Below are 20,043 nucleotides of genomic sequence, written 5' to 3' on the forward strand. Positions count from 1 at the left end.
ATCAAAAGAAATATTGCAGTAATATTACTGAGATATCTCAGTAATATTAAAATGTCCGCGAAAATAAATATCAGTAATATTACTGATATTTATTTCAGTAATATTGCGGTAATATTACTGCAATATATCAATAATATTACGGTAAAATTACTATAATATTTGCGTGATATTTGTATAATATTGCTAGGAATTAAAAAACTATTTTAATAACTTTTATTAAATTTTATTAAATTATTTTTAATAGTATAGTTACATACAATTTTAATATAATATTGATATTGTAAACGCAATAATATTATTTGTGTAATATATTAGATAATATTTATTTAATATTGCTAAAAATTAAAACATTTTAATGAATATTATTAAATTTTATCAAATTGTTATTTGATAAAATTACAATATTAAGAAAATAATATTGATATTATTTTTCTTTCTTTCTTCTTCAAAACTGCTCCATGCTACTCTGCACTGTATGAATTTCCACTGATAAAAAATAACACTATAACATAATACAAAAACTGTAATTATTATTTATATCTAATTATACAAGGTGAGTTTTATTTTGTATGCCAATTATATTCACTAATTATCTCAGAAAGTATTGGTTTATTGGAAAAATGTATCAGATATAAAAGTTGGAGGTTTTATAGAGGAATAATGGATGATCTTATTAGATTTTGAGTCTGGAACCCATATTGAGCCCAGTAGGGTCCAAGTCAAATTTTTTAAATAAAAATTTCCTTTTTTTATTACATCATCTTTTTTTACTAATTAATATAAACAACTTTTGTCTGAAACATTTTTATTTGCCTTATACTTTTTGAGGTATTCAAGAAAAATTTGGTAATTTTTTAATATTTAGCTTATATCTCTTGATAAATGCTTGTTGGAGGGGAAAATGATACAAGACTTTTTGACTTGATATGGTCTCAAAAATATGCTATTGCAATAATACCCTAATTTCTTTAAATATTTGTGTATACATTTTCTTGAAGCTTTCATGTGTACACAATTATTTAAAAAAATTAGAATACTATTGCAACAGTATATTCTTGAAACCAAATCAAGTCAAAAAATCCTGTACCACTTTTCACTCCAACGAACATTTATTGACAAACATCTATTGTAAGCTAAATATTGAAAAAAATACCAAGTTTTCCTTGAATATCTCAAAAAGTATAAGGCAAATAAAAAAATGTTTCAGAGAAAAGTTGTTCATATTATAATTAGTAGAAAAAGATGATACCATAAAAAGGGGGTTTCTATTTAAATAATTTGACTTGGATTTTATTAGGCTTAACACAGGTCCCGGGTTCAAAATCTAATAAAATTGTTTATTGGTCTTCCTTGAACTCTCCAACTTTTATCTGAAACATTTTTCCAATAAATCAATACTTTCTGAGATAATTATAGCGGAGATGATTGGCACACGAAATAAAAATCACCCTGTTTATTTCATACATATAATTACATATTAAAACATAAGAGTACGGGGTTAAATATGACGTGTTCTGATATTCACTGTCTATACTGAAATTCTATGGTTAATGTTATACATACACTTTAGATTTCAGTACTGGATATTAAAATATTGGAACGCAGTTTATACTAAGTTTAAATTTTTCTTACTTATGTATCTAATAAATGAAGCTATCGCTCAGAAGAGTTTGATAGAAATCAAACTGCTTGGTGCTGCTCTGCGTGAACTTCCACTGATGGAAAGCAACGTAACACTGCAACATAATACAAAAACAGTAATTATTATTTACACATCTAATTAAATATTTTAAACATAAAAGTAAGTTAAGTATGAATCTGTATTGTGATATTCACTATCTATATACTGAAAATCTGTAGTTGATGTTACACGTATACTTTGGATTTTCAGTATTGACGATTAATATTGGAAAGTATGGTTTTTATCAAATTTAACTTTTTCTTACTTACATATTTAATAAATAAATCTTTTGCTCTTCTATCAAACTGCTTGGTGCTGCTCTGGACTGCATGAACATTCACTGATGGAAAGCAATACTGTAACATATAGCATAAATACAATAATTATTATAAAATCATGTAAATGGTTAAATAATTATGGTTAAATCATTTAATTAATGATTAAACTGCTTTTTAGAAGATTTGGGATCGGCATATTTCTATCACGTATCTCCAACTAAGGGCTCCAGTTGGATTAAACTGTTAAAAATTTTGAGGTTAAGTTAGCATCAAGATTTAAGTATGAAGCCGTTAATAAATAATTTCATTAGAGACTCGTTCAATAAGGTTATAAAGGCAAATATATGTATTTTAAAATGGTCATTGAAATGATTTTTATGATATTAACGTGGTTTTTGCAGACCATTATGCCACGTAATCTCTATTTTTGGATTTAAAGACAAATCGCCAAATATATATGTACAATGTACATATTAGTAATAATTATACAAAAATACTTTTAAAAATATTTGTGTGTGTGTGTGTGTGTGTGTGTGTGTGTGTGTGTGTGTGTGTGTGTGTGTGTGTGTGTGTGTGTGTGTGTGTGTGTGTGTGTGTGAACAATATCTATTAAATAAAGAAAAATTACCTGAAATTAACACGATTGTTTCTGTGCGGTGTCGTACACGTGATTGCGTGGTCCCACGGAGCTATGCAAGAGACAGCAGAAAAAGACCGGAAATAGTGGGAGTCGGTGCTGTGACCAAGCGCATAGCCACACACACTAGCGTTCTTCCCTCCACTTACGCACTCAGAAACATTCTGTTTATCCGTGTGACAAACTCGTAATTTGAAAAGTTTAATATTGATTATATAAGAAATATAAATTTTAAATTTTATTTATTTATTTTATTATTAATTTACTTACTGGCTCTTAATTAAAAATTAATTGTATATATAATTACCTTTTATTATTACAAAACAAATAACAAGTTATAAAATTAAATACCACCACTTATAAAATTTATCTTAATTACTTTTATTCCCCAAGAGTACAAGTCAGTCTCTTTTGATTTCATCACATTTTTTTATTTAGATTTTTCTTTCTTTCAGTCCAAAATTCTTTAACTGGTATATATTATCTGTGCAATACGTATGATTGTGTGATACCTTAATAACGTCTTAATGACGTCAATAAGATGTCATTAAAATGTCATTTGACATTATTTTGCTACTTAAAGTATTATATTTCAACAATATATTGCAGCAATATTACTGTAATATTTCAATATTATTTAAAAACGTGTGTTATTTAAATACATCAGTAATATTTCTGAAATATTTCATTGTAATACGTAATATTTCCACTATATTGCAATATTACTGCAATATTTCTGCAATATTATGTGCTGTGTGAGATATTATTCGGACCCCCTTGATTGATTATTATCATCCGGTCCAAGCCAACCAAATTTTTATTCACTTCACCATCTTCATTCTGGCTCGCATCTGTCTCCATTGGTATGTACTTTGATTTTTCAATCGTCGAATCAGTTTCCCTCCCGAGCAAGATGCGCTCCACAGCTGCCGTCCGTTAGAAAGAAGAACTCGAAGTCTCATTCGGAGGGTTAATCCGGCTCGATTTGACCAAGGGAAGAAAGCGGGAGTCTCTCGGGGGATGGGAGACGAGGGGGGAGGGTGGAAACGTCGAAACGAGACCGAGAGCGAAAGAAAATAGGACTCGGTGTCTGGTACATTCCGGTACCGTCTCGCCGTTTTATCGCGCATGCCATGAACGGCCGAATTTCCGATTGCCCGTAGTCAGCCCGCCAAATATCAACCAGCTCTCCCGATACCATGTCTGCTCTCTTCTTCTCCTTTTCCTTCTGTCTCTTTCTCTCTCTCTCTCTCTCTCTCTCTCTCTCTCTCTCTCTCTCTCTCTCTCTCTCTCTCTCTCTCTCTCTCTCTCTTTCTCTCTCTCTCTCTCTCTCTCTCTCTCTCTCTCCTCTCCCTCCCTCCCATTGTAAGAGAATTATTTACGACCCGTCGCGCTCCGTGACAAAACGGGCGAAGTGAGAAACGAGAAATGAGAGAAGTTTCTGTAAAACAAGTGCACAAACACATGTAGAGACACGCGTACACGTGCGTTTAAGGCCTGCGGCGGATCGTGACAATTTTTCGCGGAGTTGGCGCGTCGCCCGGTCCATTAATTAATGTACACGAAATTCTCGGCTCTCTTGCGAGAAAGGAAAGAGAGGAGGAGAGGGCAAGAGGGTTAACGAGAAGGAAGACCTTTTCGTTTTAACGGCTATAAAAACGCAAACGGGCCTCGGACGTTCGGCGCGCGGCGAGTTAGATTAGGTCAATATTTGGCTCGCTTACGCGGGTAACCCGGTCAAGGATTGCCGCTGCCGTCGCCGAATGCGTCTGTCGTTTCGATAACGCCGTTTATTATCGATGTACATCTTTCTCCCTCCCCATTTTTCGCTCTTGTTGCATCTTCACCTTTTATCGAATTTTCAAACTTGTCGAAACGTTCAGGAATGTGTCGCTTTTTCATTTTGCCTTCGAATATCGAACGGAAAAGATCTCTGTGCGTTCTCCGAGTCTCGGGCCGCACCTCTGTATGGGTCCTTTTTTTTTAATCACTTATCAACGATTGCTTTTACGGAAATGGATCGGACTGCCATTTTCGCGAATCCAGGGGTCTAAAAGCCGGTCTGAAAATACGCGCGCGGCGGCGAATCAGTGGCGGATCGAGCGACGAGCGGTCGGGCTGACCTAGAGATGTCACTGGGTTAGCGTGTCCATGGGCCATCCATAATCCCCCCGATGATACCCGGCGATACACGCTCGCTTTTATCCTGTCATAGGGACGAGACTGCGGCGTCGGGTCCGATTGACCCTCTTACGTAGTTCATGGCGCGTTTCTGACCCGCAGCTGCGGAACACGGCCACTGTGAAGTTGGCACCTCATTTTCAAAAATCGGAAATTTTATTAAGAGTTCCATTTGCACCCACAATAGTTCTACAGTTCTCGAAGAGTTCAACAGTTCAACAGTTCAACATAAAATTTAGGACAATAAAAAAAATATATATATATATATTTCTAAGATTTTAAGAATTTTCTTTCAATGATTAAAAAATTGTTAATTTTTTTTATTGTCCTAAATTTTATTTCTAACATTTTAAAATTAGTTTCGACATCGCTGTTTTTATTTTCAATTTTTTATTTTTTACAATTATATTTCTAACAACTTAAGATTAGTTGTTCTAAGATTATTATACTTTCAGATTTTTTAAATTTTATTTCTAGCATTTTAAGATTACTTCTGACATTACAATATTTACTTTTCATAACATGTTGGTTGTATATATGCATAAATTTTACGTTAAAAAATCTAAGATTTTAATGGAAAAAAGCTGGCGGCCCTCTACAGGTTAAATATCGGAACTGTGGCTAAAACCTATCAAAATTGTTGGAACTATGCAAGAGCTGTCGGGGAGTGTCGAAAAAAACCGCGAAACAAGCCAGCACTTCTTAGTTCTCTTGAAGGTGAGGTGCCAACTCTGAGATTAAAAAACTGTTAAATAATATTTAAAAGCCGGAACTGAAATCGAAACCTACTGAAGTCTTCAGAACTATCGCAGAACTGTACGAAAATGCCGAAAAGTCGGCCAGAACTGCCTGCCTGCACCTTCGTGTTTACTATATTGAATGCGGTGCCAACGGTAAAATTAAAAAATTGTTTTAAAAAATATTTTAAGGCCGGAATTGTTGCTAAAACCTATAAAAACTGTTGGAACTATGCGAGAACTATCGAGAACTATCAAAAAATTGATTAAAACTGCTTGTAATTCATGACTTTACTTTTGTGTGCGGTGCCAGCGGTAACAGTAAAAAATTGTTTTAAAAATATTTAAAGGCCAGAACTGTTGCTAAAATCTATAAAAACTGTTGCAACTATGCGAGAACTGTCAAAAAGTCGATCGAAACTGCCTGCGATTCATGACTTTACTCTTGTGTGCGGTACCAGCGGTAACAGTAAAAAATTGTTAAAAAGTATTTAGAGGCCGGAACTGTTGCTAAAATCTATAAAAACTGTTGGAACTATGCGAGAACTGTCAAGAAGTCGATCGAAACTGCCTGAGATTCATGACTTTACTCTTGTGTGCGGTGCCAGCGGTCACAGTAAAAAATTATTTAAAAAATATTTGAAGGCCGGAACTGTTGCTAAAATTTATAAAATCTGTTGGAACTATGCGAGAACTATTGGGAACTGTTGGAAAATTATTTAAAAATACTTAAAGACCAGAACTATCGCTAAAACCTATCAGGAACTATAGAACTCTTTGAGAACTGTAGAATTCCGTGATAAAAATAAATATTTTCGAAACTTGAGGTGTCACGGGAAGTTAGCACCTCTTTTTTTTTCAATTGTTATATTTTTATTTAAACTGACGGAACTATTTCTGAAACTTATCAGGAACTGTAGAACTATTGTGGGTGCAAATGGAACTCTTAATAAAATTTCCGATTTTTGAAAATGAGGTGCCACTGTGAAGTTGGTAGACCGACATTTACGCCTGTGAATAATGGCTCATTTTCGACGCCGCGGCCTAATACCGTTGCTATACGCTTGGAGAACTGCTGAGCGAATTCACGGGATCGGAAAATGCGTTTTAGAACTGGCAAAAACAGCTTGAGCTTATTCGTACCACATATAATTTTGATGACAACAATACGCGCATTTTAATAGGCATGAAATTGAAGCAGAAGATTTTGAAATGGTTTCATTCGAAGTCGGAGCATTTGGAGATTTAGGTGACCGAATTAATGAAACAAAGAGAATGTTCGATCATTGGCCGACAAAAATTGAGTTGCGTCAACGGTTTGAGAAGAGAAGCTGGCGAAATGAAGGATCTTTCAGTGATTATTATTACGATAAGGTAATACTGGCCAGCAGGGTACCTGCCGAGGAAGACGAAATAATAGACTTTATTGTTGATGGATTTCCGGAGACTAACTGCGTAAACAGGCACGCATGCATCGTTTTGAGAGGAAGGAGGATCTTCTGAAAGCTTTCGAGCAAATTACGTTGCGGCCTAAAAATAAGAATCGTCCAGCACGAGGGAACATAGTCAGCAAACCGGATAACAAGCAGCAGTCTAAAGTGAAGAAGACGAAACAGCGACGGAAAAGCAAGTGCTACAACTATAATAAAACGGGGCATCTTGCGAAGAATTGTGACAAGCCGAGAAGAGAACGAGGCTCGTGTTTTGAGTGCGGATGATCGTTGGATCACCAGGTTCGAGACTGCAGCCAGAGGAAGCAGACGACATCTTCATCGGGAGCGAGCCAGAAAGTAGCAGAAGCCCAGATTTCTAACGTGGCAGTACAGCGCGAATGCGGTAACAAGTATCTTAAGCGAGTGAAAATTCAGATAAGTACAAATGGTGTGGACTGTAAATTTTCCGCGTTCACAGCTTGATACTGCATGTCCGATAAGTTTAAATTAAAGCTAAATTTGTTCCGCCGGGTTCGATTACGCAGTTAGAGAGTGAGCATTACGAAGGCATAAATGGTTCCGTATTAGAAATTAAAGGCGTAATAGAGTAGCAAAAATCGGTCTCGAAGATGCTATGACGAATGATGCGGTAATACGCGTTGTGCCTGAACACACCATGAAACGTGATTTATTGTTGGGAAGAGACGTATTAAAGAAATTCAATCTTACGATAGCTAAACGACCGGATGAAAAAGATAACTTTATTTCAGATATTGATAACTAATTAATTAAATACTGATTGATGCATGTGAATCAAAAAATATGAATTGTAACAGCTTTAATTTCATTTAATAATATAAAACTATATAGGAAGTAGTAATAGCTATGTATATATATACCTTGTTTAATTCGAATGACTTTACACACATTATTTTTTGCGTACACACATGTTTTGTTATACAATAGATATCATTGATTAAAAGTTGACAGCATCAAAACATGTAGTTGACTCAAAAAAAGAAAGTGGAATATGAACAAAATCAGTTTTATTTATTAGTAATAACTTGTTTCAAATGTACATTTATTATTACTATACGTAGTACATTTGTTATTACTAAAAAGTGTAGTAATATATTATAGGAAACGGACTTTTCCTCTCAGTGTACAATTATGAAAAAAGTGCCCGCCGCGGCTGTTATCTACGCAGCTCCACGCAGATCCACGCAGCTCCACGCAGATCCACGCAGCTCTCTCTCTCCCGGTACGCGGCTCGCTACGCTACCACCGTCGTCTCTACGACAGCCACGGCCTTCTACGTCGCGTTTCGCAGGAGGGCGCGCGGAGAGAGAAGATAACGAACATAATGAGAGCGGAGGTGACACGACGGCGGAAGAAACAAAGTTAGAGGAGACGAGGAAAGACGAGATCGGAGCGCGTAGAAGCGAGAGACTTTTACGCGAGCCCGCGTAATAAAACGAAAGAAAGAGAGATACGGGATAAGAGAGAGAGAAAGAGAGAGGGGAATCGATCTTCGGCACACGGTACAGGAGAGGAGAGACGAAAGAGAGAAAGAACGAAAGAGAGAAGTACTTACCGCTTTCCACAGTGGTGCAGAGTAGCGTCCGTTCGTCGTTGTCCGTTGGCGAAACGTTGTCGTCAGGGTTGACGAGAGAGAGAGAGACACACACACACACACACACACACACACAGATATATATTGAAAAGGAAAGCGAGCGCGAGCGCGAGCGCGATCTCGTCCGAGCGTCGTAAACTGGTTGTAACTTTCCGACGTAACTCTCCCGTTTACTCACAAGCAAGATCGAGTCATAGTCTCGAGCACTATACCGCGCGAGAAAAACGACTCCCGGAAAGCGCGCACTACCCTCTTCTTCTTCTTTTAGGCCGGCTGTCCGCAGCGGCGAGCTGCTGCGGAGGCTGCGAGTCGCTCGCGAGAGAGTCCTCTCTCTTTCATTCTCTCCCTGGCGTTTCCTATCCCGCGTTGTTTTAGAGCAGGTCCGCACAGCGGAGTGACGACGTCGCGACGACAACTACAATAATGACGACGAGGGTTGGCAGCGGCAGGACCAAAGCGCGGCAAAAGGAGGATAGAGAAGTAGGCCGGTTAACCGTTCAGGCCGCACTGAAGACTGACGAGTCGAACGAGCTGCGGGTTAGTGAGGGTGAAACCGGCGGGCGGCCTGGTCTATATATACTATAATATCCCTCTTTTCTTGCATCCCTCCTTTTTCGCATCCCTCCTTTCTCGCATCCCTTCTTGTACCCCTCTCCATCTCCTCGCGAGCGCATCCCCGCTCGCTTTGCTTTGCCACCGGCCAAACACCCTCAACCCACCCCCAGCCGCCCGCCGCCGCCGCCGCTGCCGCCGCCGCCGCCGCCACCACCGCCGCCACCGCCACCACCACCCCGCCATCGGCCACCCCGGCATCGGTCACCCCGCCGCCACCATCACCCCGCTGCCACCCCTCCGTCGGCTCTATAACACTCTATAACATTCCCCGGAAAAATCTACCCCTATTTTATGTACTTTTGGTAAAAATTTGGTCGAATAGTTCAAGAGTGTATAAAGGACATACATACATACATACATACATTCATTTTTATATATATAGATTACATATATATTATTACACAGTGTTTCTCTAGATGCTATTTTACATAATTATAATATTACGTACTATTATTGTTTTATTACAAAAACTGTTCTTTCAAATCCGTAGTGCCGCCGCCGAGTTGGAGTAGAGCAGCGCAAACGGGAGCAAAAAAGAGAGAAAGAGAGAGAGAGAGAGAGAAAGAGAAAGAGAGAGAGAAAAATATTATTTGCGTGTTTTACTACATATGTCCTCCCGGGGCGAAGCCCGGGTAACCAGCTAGTATTATAATAATGTATAAAATAATTAAATAGTGTAAAATATATATACTTTACTATTTGATTAGATAAGCTCTTCATATTAGATTTGTGAAATTGTATATTTTCTTTCTTCCATGGTACGCTAAAGGGTATTTTTCCCGTTAATAAAGATCATTATTATTATTATTATTATTATTTCTAATATATTTATATTAAAAAAATAATATGAATGAGAATGAGATATAAATTAGTAAACAAATAACTCTTTTTGTATTAATTTTTATATTTATTTGAAGATGGGGGGCTCTCAAGAGTAACTCTCGATAATTTGTCTCTTAAATGGATCCTGGTATAGATGCTGTAAGTGAAATTTCCGCTTGTGGCGCGTCCCTTTGATAGCCTCCCTAATAATTTAATTACTCGGACGTTTTTTAGCACAAAGTAAAAGCGTACTGTTCATCTATTTAATAAAAACGTTGAAAATTGATTTGATAATCCGCGAATCCGGTACACGTGTTACAAACAGACGCTTAATCTCGGTAAACCAAGAAATTGTTTTCATGAGATTGCGTTACCGCAGATATTACTGCAACGAGATGCTTTATAATCTAATCTACACCTTACATGTAATCTAATCTTTTATCGGGACTCAATAAGAAAGGAGAAAGACTTATTGTGAGATTTATTATGAAAAACAAACAAAAGCGCATTAGAAGCTAACGGCAATAAATTGTGTTCAAGTGTATACTCCAAGCACACGGCAAATAAATCATCGAAAACCCAGGAAGGACAACAATGTCGCTATCAATTATCTTCGAGACTGTCAGATGTAAGATAACGAAAAAAACAAGAAAGCAGAAAGAAAACGGAAGGAAAATACATGCGGCGTTTTGTTTGATCTGCCAAATCCAACTTTCCACGTCGATTAGCTAATAATCGAATTGTCGCGCGATATCGTATTTAATAAGAGATCCCACGGATCCGATACTGTATAACCGACCTGTATAAGGTCGGGATAGCGCAATTTTCTCAATTACAACTCGCGCGACTCTTATCGCGCAACTTGCGACTCGTGCAAGCGCAAGGACAATTGCGTGACACTTACAAACGACTTGACTTATAAACGATTCGTGCGTAATTATCACTGACGTGTTTCCTACCGAACGCAGGTGTCTATAAATAATGTCGAACGTATAATACAATACCGAGGTACAAGTAATCGGTGGCGTCGACTTGCCGATTCGCTCGATATCGTCTGAATTTACCAGAATCTCTCTCTCTTCGCCGAGAATATCCAGGTGCGTTTCCACGTCGTTAATTCGCGAAAACGTTCACTGTATGGGACAGTAACAAATTCGTTGGCTTTAAGGAAAATATCCTGACCTCCTTCGTCTTCGGAAGCAACTAAATTGACCGTGTTTTCCACTTTGTGCAGAAAAATGAACCTTGTTGCGTTCGGACTTATCTTGATCTGTTGCCATGCCTGGGCGACTGAGATAGACGATAATTGTAAGTAGATACCTGTATTTCTTCCTCTCTAATATTTTTTTAGAAGTATATCGAATAGTATTTCTCCAGAAATATGTTGTTCTCACAGATATATATTTTACTTATCTTTTGTCCATTTTTGAACAATCCACTTTTAAGCCATTTATTTTGGAACATTCTATTTTTCAGCTGTCTGTTTTGGACGATACCTCTTTCGGGGAGTAATTTTTGTTAGAAAGATCTTAGATGTTAAATATTTGAATAAATCTATTTATGAATGGTTTATTTTTGTGCACGGCCTGTGCATAAAAATGTCTCTCATCAATATCAATTTCCGCGATTCTATACAGACTAGCTTTTCGACCCGCGCTTCGCGCGGGCCTCAAAGCTATTCCCCCGCCAATCAGCTTTTCGGCCCGCGCTTTGCGCGGGCCTCAAAGCTAATCCCCCCGCTGACTCACTATATTATTAGCTCTGATACAATTTTTTATTTGTTTAATTTATAAAACTTCTTTGTATACGATATTTTTTGTATAAGATTCTGGATTTTCTTCAATGAGATGTCCTTGATTGCTTGTTTCATCAATCTTAATTTTGACATTTTCCTTTTTGGTTGCTCTAGAAAATGCCACATAGAGTTGACCATGAGCAAATACAGGATGTGGCAGATAAATCCCAACTTTTTGTAAAGTTTGTCCTTGAGATTTATTTATTGTCATAGCAAATGATACTCGAATAGGAAACTGTCTCCGTTTAAGCTTGAATGGAACTTCCGAGTCATTTGTAATGAAATCGATTTTTGGGATGAAGACAATCTGGCCTCGAGCAGGACCAGTTAGAACCTCCGCATAAATAAGATTATGTTTCAAATCTGTAACAATAAATCTTGTGCCATTGCAAAGTCCTTTCTTAGTATTTAAATTTCTTAATAAGATAATTGTAACACTGACTTTTATTTTAAGTCGATGAACTGGCATTCCAGAAGGTGTCATAGAATTTAAAAACTCAGTCGGATAATTCAATTGCTCTTGTGGATCATCACTTACAATAGAGTCAATTGATAGATATTCCTTTTCTTCTCCTTCCATTAAACGAAGGATTTCGTCATTAATTTTGAAAGTATCTTTTTTTTAGGACAAAGAATCGCTCGATCTGGATTTTCTCTAATCTGTTCCATGGTGATTCTATCACCAAAAATCTCAGTAATAATAGATTCTTTTGATATAAAATCCTGGGGGATTTCAATTGTATCAAGATGTAATCCATCTGTACTTGACAATTTACCATCTCCTAATTGCATTAGCCAATTTGCAAATTCCTTTTCATCCGCAGTTCTCATATTTTGCTGTAATTTAACCTGAGTTACATTTCTCCATATAGGATTGTATTTGACAGTTGACTCAATTATGGCTGCTTTATGTGCATGAGGTACTACTGGGAGATTTTGTCTGAAATCTCCTGCAAATAAAATAACTTTTCCTCCAAATGGTCTAGGATTCTTCATTAGATCCTTGAAGAGTTTATCAACTGCTGTTAAGGCATGCCCAACCGTCATGCTCACCTCATCCCATATAATGAGTTTAGCAGAGATCAGTTCTCGTGCAGCTTGAGAGTTTCCTCTTATATTAGATTTAGCTCCATCATCAATTGGTATTGAAAGTTTGAACAGGGAATGATAAGTTTTTCCTCCTTTTAGAAGTGTGGCTGCAATGCCAGTTGAAGCACATGGAATAACCATTTCGTTTTTTTCCTCGAATAACACTCAGAAATGTGTTAAATAGATAGGTTTTTCCACTTCCTGCAAACCCGTCAATATAAAATAACCGCTGAGGTTCATTCTCATTGTCAATCGCTCGCATAACTATATCGTACACGTATCTTTGTTCAACATTTAATGTTGATAATAAATAGTCACCACGTCTTCTTTCTTCATCTACATTATATTCTGTGACGTAAATATTCACTGGAATTGGATTTGGCAATTGGAAGTTCTCACAGCTAATTCCATTATTTTTCAGAATTTCTTGTATATGGTTATTTTCAGGATTGACAACATTGTTGTGTACAAAGTCCTCAATCATGTGATCTTTATATTTATTCCAAAGAGTTAGTACATCTGTTGGAGTTCCATAGATGCAAATGTAGGCAAATAGCTCTCGAAGTTGTACGGGCATTTTGGAATCTGTTGCTTCTTCCAGCGTTTTTTCCCAAAGATCATCAGCTTCTACCAAATTTTTTGCAATTGCTGCATCCTTAAACGTTTTATAAAGAACTCCATTCACAGTTCTCAAATCTTCAAAACATTTAGCTCCAATCTCTCTTTCTCTAAAAAAAATTAAAAAATTAGTTTCTAAAAGGTTGTTAACAAAAAACTATACACTTTATGGCACTCCCCGGGAAATTCTACCCCTGTTTCATATATAATTCTTTTAAATTTAGCCAATTATTTAACGAAAAATTAGAAGAATTAGAAAATTCGGTTTCCAGAAAATCGGTAGCAAAAAAATGGCCACGACATTTTCATCCCCGGGAAATTCTACCCCTGTTTCATATACTTTTGGTAAAAATTCGGTCCACTAACGAATGAGTAGTTCGCGTACATACAGACAGACAGACAAACAGACAGACAGACGGACGGTACTTATATATATAGATACAGATCTCTCTTTTGCGTATTTTTTTAAATTTTACGAGTTCTTTTTATGATACACATCAGGAATATTAACATCGTTATTGAATATTATTAACATTAATATTAAATATTATCAATATTGTTCAAAATCCTTACATATATATTTAGCACTGATTATATATGACGTAAATTTTTTGTTCTAGTTGGAGAGGTCTACGCGCTTAAATCAAAGTTAGCAGATGCCCTCGAAAAATTTAAATCCGTAGTACGAGATGGAGATAGCAATCTCGGAATTCCGGCTCTTGATCCGTTCATTACGGATAGGCTGCCCCTCAACATTAATGAACCAGGAATAGGATAGTGCGTGTCACAGCTTGGTTTTTGAAGTAACACGTTGACGGCTAATGCGTTAAATCATGCAATATGCCCCTAGAACAAAAAAAGATATCATCACGATTATAAACTTTTAATTATCTTTTACTTTATTTTGTCTTCCAAGCTGTTGCTGTGTATTATCGATACAGCACATTATGCACCTAAAGAAAGGTGTGTTTTAAAAATGACCAGTTAGACCAGACGGTATATCTTAATTTAACGTGTATTGTGTATACATGACAATCAACATATTATAAACGACACGTACGTTGTTAGAAAACACGAAGTTTATTTAATGACGCAGTTTTTTTATTTTTCCGTTATACCCTCAGCGTCGATGGAGTTTTCACAAACGTCCATATAGATGGTTTCTCCTCGTATAAAGTCAACAACGCTGACTTCAAATTGTTTGGTTTGAAAGTCCACGTAGATCTCACCTGGTCGTTGGTAGTTCTGAATACTAATTACTCCGCGAAAGCCAACGTCTTCGACTTCGACATTTATGGAACTGGAGGGATAGAGTAAGTATTTGTTTCTTTCGAGAGAATCTAATTAGCCATACAACTTTGATGAGTTCGCGATTTTCCAATATCTATATATAATAAAAAAAGATCTCGCCGCCAATTTTTGCATTTCATTTAGTAGCCAATAAAAAAACCTACGAAATTAAATCTAAACTTTGCTGAGATTTATATATTAATTTCAATTATTATTGTAATTTTGTAGTAATTATTATAACTATCTTATTAAAATAATGAATTGTTATTTTTACCGTATGTATAGTAATTAAAAAATGCAAAATATTAATTATTACCATAATTATATTAATTATATTACAGTGAGAAAGTTCGCTGATCTTTCTTCGTGAAGAACGTTCGTTTTTCATTTTGCTTCATCTATGTTTAACTACAATGCTTGAAATATGCACGTGAAAAAACGAGAGCTGGGTTGACTGACAATGAGTTAGCCGTTTTTCACTCAGCGCTTTCGCGACTTTATCAGGCGACGCCAACTGCGACAAAGCGCGTTATTAAATCGTGACTGAATTTATATGCTCCGCGAAACACGCGATCACGCCGATCTCGTTTAAGTTTCTTACGGTGATCAGGCTCGCCCCTAGCAAACGCATAACTTAATTGAGATTGCTTTGACGGGAATTTGTTAGACGCGATTTTTTCTGGATTTAAGATATTTATCATTTCATTATCAAATTAAACGATAAATTTACCTATATTTCAACGAATCTTTTTAAAATGTAGAAAATTAAGAAAAAAGATCGGATTATCTCTTTGGCGGCGCTTATTTAGAATTTAAGATAATGAATTATTTTATTGTCAAATACACTACTTCTCTACAATTAAACTCTTAAAAATTATACACACAATAGGATACATTTCTATCAATAATTTTATAAAATAATTTGAGATCACAGAGAATATTTAAAGCTAAAGAAAGTTAAAATTAAAGTGAAAGCTAAAGATACATAATATATATGTACATATACTGGATGTCTCAGACCACCCGTATCACCCGATTTATTCGTAAACGCAACATTTTAGAGAAAAATGTTTTAAACCAAAGTTGTATGGTTTCAAGAGGTACATAAGATGGTGTTATTAATTTCACCTTAAATAGTTGCTTGAAGGTAACGTAAAGGTCACCTTTAATTTTTTAAATAAAACTACCTATTTTTTATTACATATACTTGTAGCTTATCTCGAGGGCTTTCCAAAACACTATAAGAAAGTATTTTTTCATTGAGAACTTTTGGAATTATAAGGCTTGAAAGTTCTAGTATTTTGACATAAAATACAAAATATCTTAAGAATTAAAAATTATAAGGCTCTCGTGATTAAATCGATTAAAGGAAAAGAGGCAGTAAGAGTTTTTTTTTCAAAACATTAAATTCTACTACGGTCTCCATGCGGTTCAACTGTGTAAGCTGTGGATTAAACATCGCAAAGCTCTCATTAGAAGTAATATAAGAATAGATTTCCTGCGTGAATGCATTAGATCGAACTTCATACCGGCACACATTGGTGAACCGTAAATCAGTGTGTCGCTCCGTATGTACGCAGGTATCGCGCAACATATAATGAAGTACCAAATGCATCAGCATAGTCCTCCTAGTTTTCCAACTTGGGAGAGACTCAAGGTTGCTTGCCTATGGAGTAGCGCACACACACCGGAATGACCGCATGGAAAAAGGAACGTGCAACGTGCGAGTATACAATAGCCCAATGACCGCGTTACAATATAGTTTTTAATTTACACGTTTTTAATTTATTGCGCTGAAGATGACCACAAAAAATGGTGGAAACGTTCGCGAATTTTTTATTTTATTTTTATGTATTGACAATAAGAAATATATATAACTTGCGCCCTATTTACCGCGCCGGCTCTTACTGCCTCTTTTCCTTTAATCGACAAAATATCTTGTAAAACATCGAGTTTTCGGTAATGTTACATTAATACTTTTATGCACAGAATAATGAGACGAATTAATTGGTATAAAAAAAGCATAGTTCCTTCAAGAAAAAATATTTAATTTGCAACACGCATCTGCATACTTTTTCTTAAAAGCAACTATGTTTTTTTTTCATATCAATTGATTCGTCTAAAAGTATTAAGGTAACATTACCGAAAACTTGATGTTTTACAAGATATTTTGTATTTTATGTCAAAATACTAGAACTTTAAGCCTTATAATTCCAAAAGTTCTCAATGAAAAAATACTTTCTTATAGTGTTTTGGAAAGCCCTCAAGATAAGCTACAAGAATATGCAATAAGAAGTAGGTGGTTCTATTTAAAAAATTGAAAGTGACCTCTTTACGTGACCTGCAAGCAACTATTTAAGGTGAAACTAATGACACCATCTTATATACCGCTTGAAACCATACAACTTTGGTTTGAAACATTTTTCTCTAAAATGTTGCGTTTACGAATAAATCGGGTGATACGGGTGGTCTAAAACACTCGGTATATTTAATTTTCAGAGCAGCCGCACATGACTTCAGATTCCTGACTGACATTGGCCTCAAATTAAAAGGCAAATATGTCCAAATTGAATCAATATCAACAAAGGTTTCCTTGAGAGCGTTAGACGTAAGTAATTAAGTTACAATTTTGTCAATTGTTTTCGTCTTTTTGCGATCATTTATCTTCAGAATTCGCGATTGGACCGTTGCAAAAATAATATTGAATATAAAATAAATTACTTTACGTTACCAATCTTTAAATAACTTCTGAAAAAAAATATATATACATAATTTTTAATCTTTTGATAGTTTTCATATATCTCTCAAAACTTCATTTCAATTAAACAAGGAAAATAATTATACAGAAAATTAAAAGCGAAAAAGATAAAAAATGAAATCTTTTTTCAACTCCGCATCTCAAATATTAAATTTTATTGTACTAATGTCTGTTAATCTCATGTTAATGTGGTCGATTTCTCTAGAGTTCATATCACAAGTTTTATATTGTATTTTTTATATATTATAAGTTATTTCTCTCTCAACAACGTCACACATATATGTATAATTTTACAAAATCATAAAAGAATAATTTTGCAATAATTAACTTTTAATGGGTCGCAAAGTTTTCTTCTTAAATCACGAAAATTTTACTCTAGGAAAAAATACATATATATATACATACATATATATATATATATATATATATATATATACATTATATATATGTATATCGAGAGTTTCGCGAGGGTCCTCTAAAGGTTAATAATAATGTATAAATTTTTTTGATTAAATAAATTATTATATGAGACTGCCACGTTTTTTTGTATGATATTGAGTTAACTGCCTCGTTTCTTACCCTTCAATTTGCATATATAAAAAGGCGACTCAGTCGTACTGCTGGCTGCAAAGATATCGATCTTTTACAAACAGCTATTATGGAAAAGACTTGAAAAATCTACATTTAGCTTAAAAAAATTATTATTGAGCTCTTAGAAACTTCCTGATTAGTATGTATACATATTAGATATTATATATGTTAAAATAATAATGTTGATAATAAAAAATTAAATTTAGTTAAAAAAAAAAAATAAATTGACTATAAAAAGTCGGTTAGCTTGGCGTTTCTGTAAAAATTAATTTAATTTTCTCCACATTTAATTTTCTCCTTTTTGATAAATTTATTTTAATTTGAAAAATTACAAGTATACAGCCGAAATTATTGGAATTCGACATTTTGTAAGGACTCAGCAGACGCTAGATTCAAGTCATTTTCATTTTTCAGATAATGTCTTTCATTCTTCGATTTGTTTGATTATACGGAATATAATACTAAATGAATTTTCGGTTACTGATTATTTTTACTTTGTTTCTAATTTTCAATAGATTTTTCTTTTCTATCGCTTGTAGTTTCATGCGACGGGCCTGTACGACGATAATGAAATATCCGAAGTAGTGAGCAAGACGATCTCCGATGCGGTACCTAAACTGATTGACACGAATCAAAAAGTGATTGTAGACACCATTAATCGCGTCATCACGGAAGAAGGCAACAAATATCTGTCCACTGTAACATTTAAGGACCTATTGAAAATACTAGGTCTGTAATATCTTTTTGTCATATTTTTATGTCGATGCCACGCTATCGTTTGGTCAACATCATTTACACAATTGCGATCCTGGTCGATTAAACGATACAAATTCATGATAAAGCACTTAAACAACGTTTGTCAATAACTCGCTGAGGATAAAGGTCCTTAACAAAACTTGTTTTGCACTAAAATTACATATTTCTGTAATTTGACAATAAAATTAATACTAAAATAATAGCGTGAAATAATAAAAAACGTGAAAAGACTACTTCTTCTTTTATAAGATTCCCGTTTTATTCTTTATGTTATTTTTGTACTAATATTAAAAATGGAGCATATCATAGAATTTTTCTGCAATTTGGCAATAAAATTAATACTAAAATCACAAGCGTGATAAGACTACTTCTTTTATAAGATTCCCGTTTTATTCTTTAGGTTATTTTTGTATACTAATATTAAAAATAGAATATATTGTATGGGATTTCTCAATGTGTATAGTAAAGTACGAAAGAGAGAAAGAGAAATAAAAAGGGTGCAAATTACAAACTTGCACATTGCTTCCTCATTATTACTTACAGCTCGCTACCATTGCTCCTATATATTTTATTTCGCTTATAAAGCTTCTTGAGGAAGCTTTTATTTTATTTAATGTATAATTATTAGTATTTATTTTTTTGGCTTCCTCATAGAGGAAGCTTTGTGAGCAAAGGGTTCTACTTGCACACTTAAAAACTATAAAGAAGCAATGTGCAATTTCTCAATATTTGCGGAAGTTAGAGCAAATTTACCGAAATTTCTATAACTCCAGAACTAATCAACCAAATCTTAACGAATTATATATGAAATAGGGGTAGAAAAGACTGAAAAATATAATAAAATTAGAAATAGATCGATATCTCCAAATTTGCGGAAATTAAAGCATAAACAAACATTTCTGCAAATTCAAAATTTTATTAAAAAAGAACCCCTTGATTATTAGCAATTTTTAGTAATTTTATTATATTCTTCAGTTCTTTTTTTCTACCCTTATTTCATATATAATTCGTTAAGATTTGGTTGATTAGTTCTGGAGTTATAGAAATTTCGGTAAATTTGGCACATACATACATACATACATACACACATACACATACATACATATACAGACATTTTTTTAAAACTGCA

General features: G+C 34.9%; 2 protein-coding genes and 1 long non-coding RNA gene across 3 annotated transcripts in view; 1 reads left to right on the top strand and 2 right to left on the bottom strand.

The window, feature by feature from the left end:
- The window catches only part of LOC143904288 (acetylcholinesterase), a 39,416-nt gene extending 30,288 nt beyond the window's left edge, over positions 1-9,128 (bottom strand). The window contains exon 1 of the mRNA XM_077418841.1: positions 8,542-9,128. The gene's annotated coding sequence lies outside the window, so the exon portion shown is untranslated. The remainder of the gene's footprint in view (positions 1-8,541) is intronic.
- LOC143904293 (uncharacterized) lies at positions 270-2,767 on the bottom strand. The gene is made up of 4 exons (XR_013258888.1): positions 2,588-2,767; positions 1,951-2,037; positions 1,633-1,736; positions 270-502 (listed from the first exon to the last, which is right to left on the bottom strand). It is a non-coding gene; the product is annotated as an uncharacterized LOC143904293 (long non-coding RNA).
- A 1,829-nt stretch (positions 9,129-10,957) lies between the features above and the next one.
- Positions 10,958-19,144, top strand: LOC143904287 (uncharacterized). The gene is made up of 6 exons (XM_077418838.1): positions 10,958-11,114; positions 11,252-11,325; positions 14,140-14,296; positions 14,644-14,832; positions 17,309-17,417; positions 18,698-19,144. Exons 2-6 carry the CDS (start codon positions 11,256-11,258, stop codon positions 18,893-18,895), a joined length of 723 nt encoding a protein of 240 aa, XP_077274964.1. The 5' UTR covers positions 10,958-11,114; positions 11,252-11,255; the 3' UTR covers positions 18,896-19,144.
- The last annotated feature ends 899 nt before the right edge of the window (positions 19,145-20,043 follow it).

This window comes from Temnothorax americanus, unplaced genomic scaffold (assembly GCF_048541705.1).
Source record: "Temnothorax americanus isolate GAGA-0224 unplaced genomic scaffold, ASM4854170v1 Scaffold50, whole genome shotgun sequence".
In the NCBI taxonomy this organism is placed as follows: Eukaryota; Metazoa; Arthropoda; class Insecta; order Hymenoptera; family Formicidae; genus Temnothorax; species Temnothorax americanus.